Here is a 5000-nt window from a genome sequence, read left to right on the forward strand (position 1 = left end):
CCAAAATTAAGTTCCAGGGCTTTTCAAGGACTTCACGGAGTAGCACGAACCCTGTTATCAACGGTGACGGAAGCCAATATCGTCAAAATTTCGTTAACCTGCGATCAAACGTTCTTTTCCTTAGAGAGGGCTGTTAAGGAAATAACGCCTGATCACAACATTTGGTTGCTCAGTATGACACTGTTTTCTCAATCTGGGTTATTTTAATTGTTTATTATATGCCAATTGCAGATCATTCAATTCACTAGCTAAACACCCCTCGTAAGCGGAAATTGGCCAAATGGGAACTAATTTGTCGAATGTGCAATGGGATTTTTTCCGAGTATCACCGAGTCACCATCGTTAAATAAATGTCTTCACACAAGGCTTTCCGCTAGTGAACAATTCTCCGCAATATTATATATATATATATATATCATCAGACATCAGATCGATCATCAGACAGACTTTTCGACAGACTTTTTCCAGAGTCACAGAAATAAAAATTGTCTTATGTCTTCAATCTTCAGATATATATATCAGTACCTTTATAGAAACTGAAATTTACGGTTCAAATTGATGTTGAAACCGGTGGTGATTTGACGGTCTTAGATGAGTCAAATACTGAGATCGTTTTGAACACTTACTTAATATCTTGTTGCTGTATTCGTGTCAAGGCATTCGCCATTTCGGGTGTTATCTCTTCAAGTGCTCCCTCATCTTCCACCATGGGTTTATCAAAGCGAACGAAGCTGTCTACGATCTAAGGCAGAAAAAGAGCTAATTACTGTCGGACGTCTTCGGTGGCTCGGCGGTTCGGTAGTCAAATAAAACAAATATTACCTGAGTGGCTCGGTGGTTCACTGGACTCAACTGAAGAGCCGCAGAGCCACTAGAAGATATACCCTACTAGTCCTTAATTAAACATTAGGCGGGATCATAAATGGGACGTAGGAAGGCTTTAAAGTATGCCCAAGTTCTACTTTGAATGGGAACGAGGCTAGTTTTAGTTGAAGTACCTTACTTTGTAACCTGAAGTCTTATTTTTTAGTAAAATCCAACTAGTGGTCTATTATCAATGCTGCGTTCTGATTGGTTGAGCTACTAGTAGGCTATTTGTTATAGCCCACTAGTAGCGAAAAGCGCCGGCTTTGAAAACCAAAACAACAATTCAAGTCTAGCTTTAACTAGCGAAAGATGTTTTGTCTCGATATTTTTTTGACCAACTAGTTGGATTTTACTAAAACAATTATTTCTCTCGCCCTCATGGCCTCTGAGTCAATAGCCCATTCGGCCTTCGACCTCATGGGCTCAGTATTGACTCAGAGCCCATTCGGGCTCGAGGAATAATTGTTAAATACTCCTCGAACGCGTACAGTATGGTGTCCTTGGTCCGCGACCTTTCCGAACATAATGTTATATTTCCTCGTTAAGTAAAGTACCACCAAAATCAAATGTGTCCGATAATTTCTTGATTGTTCTTCTTTCACATGACAAAATTTCGGCTTGCCTGCAATCGGTGATTGTGCGAAATTCAAGTTTGTTGACAGGTGTGTTAATTTGTCTTTCTAGAAAGTCTCTACTTTTGCGGCTCCTTTAACTTACATGGTCATGTTTACTTGGCTTATGTAAAGATAAAACGTGGAACACGTGTCTTTTTGCAGAACAGAGTTACAGATAAACTAATTTCTGCGGTTGGAAACAAATTTGCTGCAGAGTTTTAAACTTTTGTTTTCTCGACTCTTGAAAAATATCAACAATATTCGTATAGGGATCCTTGGTCCGCGACTTATACTACTTATGACCCCAGAGAACTGAAATCTCGCAAAGCAGATAAAGACAACCTTCGATAAATGAAAAAGGTCTTTGCTTTAACTGAATATTTTCAAAATATTCTTTGTACATGTTTACGAACGGGTTACCTTCTTTTGTATGTCTAGAATCCCTATAGGGTCTTATAACGTAAAGGAGCTTGTGGAGACGGTCAGATAAGGTTAGGCTATATTCACAATGACATCGAATACGACGGTAGCTGAGACATATCAAGGGTAATAAAGAATAAATAATTATTCATGTTCGTACAGAAATTGCCAGGATTCACAGGGTTTTTAATATATATATTTTTTTTTTTGGGGGGGGGGGGGGGTGGCTGCTCACATGATTCGCGGACTAAGGACCAAATTCGCGGACAAAGGGCTCGCGATTATGTTCGCCTTTTTTCAAATTACAAGAGAAATATTTCATTTTGGAGCTTGCTAATTTAATATTATCGCAAGAAACGAAAAAGCTATATTCATGGAAAATTTCATTTCATGGCGTTTTGATTCAGGTAAGATATTGAAGATTATCCTTTTTTCTTGCGGACCACGGACACCATACTGTACTTGAGAAGATCAACACACCATTTAGAATCTCTGTACGGTGGCCAATTTACGTTATCAACTCCGTTGATAAAACCAAATTTTTGTACACCATAATATAAGGCCACAAGAAAGTCTCAAGTTGACTTGAGTTTCTGCTGCACTTATGGCCCACTTGGGCTCCAGTATAGACTCGCGTATTGACTTTTACTTCTGAGCCACGGAACCACTTTAGTGATACACCTAATAATGATGCCCTAGAATAATGCCATTTTAGTATTCTTTTGTTTCCATGCAAATTGGCCCTTATGGCCTCGCTTTCAAACGTAAAATTCAAAAGAATATTTAACCTTGAACGAGGCCATAAGGGCCAATTTGCATGGAAACAAAAGAATACTAAAATGGCGGCCATTTTGGAAAAAGGTGTATACTGCTTCTCCCTGTAATCTGTAGTTGCTCCCAGGTGCAACAATAAACACTTTATGACTGTTCCCGAGGGAAACAGTTCATTTTGTTTCCCGATGTTTCCCCGTGGCGCAGTCGAGGGAAACAAAATGAACTGTTTCCTGAGGGACCAGTTATTAAGTGTTTATTATTACATGGCTAGTGTTTCTGGCCGATATAACTCTCGCTCTGATTGGCTAAGAGCAGCTAAGCGCTAGGGCATTATTCTAGGGCATTATAAAGTTGTTGGCGTTTATTCCCAATTCAGTAAACCTCGTTACATAATTAACCATTTTCTTTCTGTTCAAATTTTTCTCTTTTGTGAAGGATCTCTGAAGGTTATTTATTTGGTTTACTTTTGCATTTGAACGATTGTGCCTTAGCTTACAGGGTAAGTTCACTTTGAGATATAAAAGCGAAATTTAACTGAACGGAAATATGCGTGGACAAGAAGAACACACAAAGAACACACAAAAAGAAACAAAATAGTAGCTACTGACTGCTTGTTTTAGAGTCCTGGGAGAATTGGGAAACTCCGTGTGGTCATAAACTTGCACCTTCTCCAAAATAAACTTAGGAAGAGAGTTTTCAATTTCTACCAGCAGCCGGACCTGGAATTTAAATGATAAAATTACAGTGCATGGTATGAATAATAGTGAACTTTGTTTTAGTGTGACGTGTATTTAGCTCTAGGGCACTAGTTGGGTACACCGCTGTACAGAAATCAAATCATAGCATATCCCATCGTAGGTTGCTTTTTGATGAGAGGGAAAACCTTAAGAGTACCCGGAGAAAATTCTCTCAGGGCACAGTAGAGAACTAACAAACTCAACCCACACATGCATATGACAGCATGTTTGGAACTGCGCCAAACCTGCTCCCTCTAAGATATTTCGATCCTACTTGGCATCGTGTTTGAATTGAAGTAGTAGTTACGGATTAAATTCTCCTTGTCTAAGTGATATACAGTGCTGAAACCAGCAGCTAACAAGTCCTTGCATAATAAGTATTACTCCACTATGCTGATATATTTTCATTTACGTCTTTGAAATGATCATAAATCATGTGTACCCTCAGCTCTTTGTGGATGTTTCTTTGTGAGCAACGACGTTGAGATTAATAATACAGAATGAACCGACACGTGTTTGCAATGAGGGAAATTGCCTCTTGAAGAGCCTTGCTTATGGTTATGTTAGTAGTCTTCAAGAAAACAGAACGTTTTAGAACACATGACTTTCTTACTTGTTGAACGTAGCGATCCATCAACGCATTCCGCTGAATTTTGTCAATGTCTCCAACGGCCAGACCAACCTAACAGTGTATGAATAAATTCTGAGTTGCCGAGAAATAGGTTTATCACGTCAGATGATATAGTAAATTGAAATTCGAAAGCTAACGTTTAGAGCGTTAGGTACATTTTGAGCGCGCCTGTGTAAGTGAAGCTTGAGACGGATGGGTCAGATAATGACGCCCGATTTGGGGGGGGGGGGGGGGGGGGTTCTAACAAGCAGGTGCCGGAGACACTAACTTGTACGGGGTTTTGGGGGATTTCTCCGCCAAAAAATTTTTAAATCTTGAAGCTCGGAAATGCTAACTTCAGCATTCTCGACGAGATATCAAAAAATAAACTTGGATCAACCGTAAAATGACAGATGTTGTAATTCTTATTTGCTACTTGATACATATATCTTAGCCTTAAATATGTTTGTCTTAATGCTTTGCTCATTTTCTTTTGTTTTTCCTTCTGTTAGTTTTCATTTTTTTTTTTGTTTTATGGGTTACTGGTACTTAATTATTCTTCATTTATTTATTTTTAAAGTTTTATTTCCTGCTTGAAATTGGGTGGGGGGGGGGGGGGGGCTAAATTCCCCCAGCACCCCCCGGCACCGCCGTTCCTGAGAAATTGAAAGTACTGCAGCGCAAACATTTCTGACCCATTTAAAGAAAAATCTCAACTATTTCGGCCTTACCAGCATATTCATCACGATAATAGGCATTCCAAGAACCAGGACGACGAACAGAATATTGGTCAGTGCAGGAAATGGAAGATCTTCCCAGGGTACGAAGGAATCGTGGTAGTTGAGTTCTCCCATTGTCATCACAAACATGGTCATCATTGATGTACCAAACTGGTTAAAAGGTTCCTATGGTAAAATAAAAGAAAAAAATCATTGGTTATGTTCACATTTAATCTATTTCATCTATTGCGGACCCAGC

At 39.2% G+C, this 5000-nt stretch overlaps 1 protein-coding gene across 2 annotated transcripts in view; it reads right to left on the reverse strand.

Annotated features, from left to right (window-relative positions):
* Nucleotides 1-5000, reverse strand: part of LOC137973281 (transient receptor potential cation channel subfamily A member 1-like) — a 40014-nt gene that overhangs the window by 3827 nt on the left and 31187 nt on the right. For both annotated transcript variants that reach the window (XM_068820061.1, XM_068820062.1), the window contains exons 27-30: nt 4754-4927; nt 4026-4094; nt 3284-3394; nt 627-742 (exon numbers count right to left, since the gene is read on the reverse strand). In XM_068820061.1, coding sequence (XP_068676162.1) covers nt 627-742; nt 3284-3394; nt 4026-4094; nt 4754-4927 — 470 coding nt within the window. The remainder of the gene's footprint in view (nt 1-626; nt 743-3283; nt 3395-4025; nt 4095-4753; nt 4928-5000) is intronic.

Source organism: Montipora foliosa, chromosome 10 (genome assembly GCF_036669935.1).
Source record: "Montipora foliosa isolate CH-2021 chromosome 10, ASM3666993v2, whole genome shotgun sequence".
Lineage (NCBI taxonomy): Eukaryota > Metazoa > Cnidaria > Anthozoa > Scleractinia > Acroporidae > Montipora > Montipora foliosa.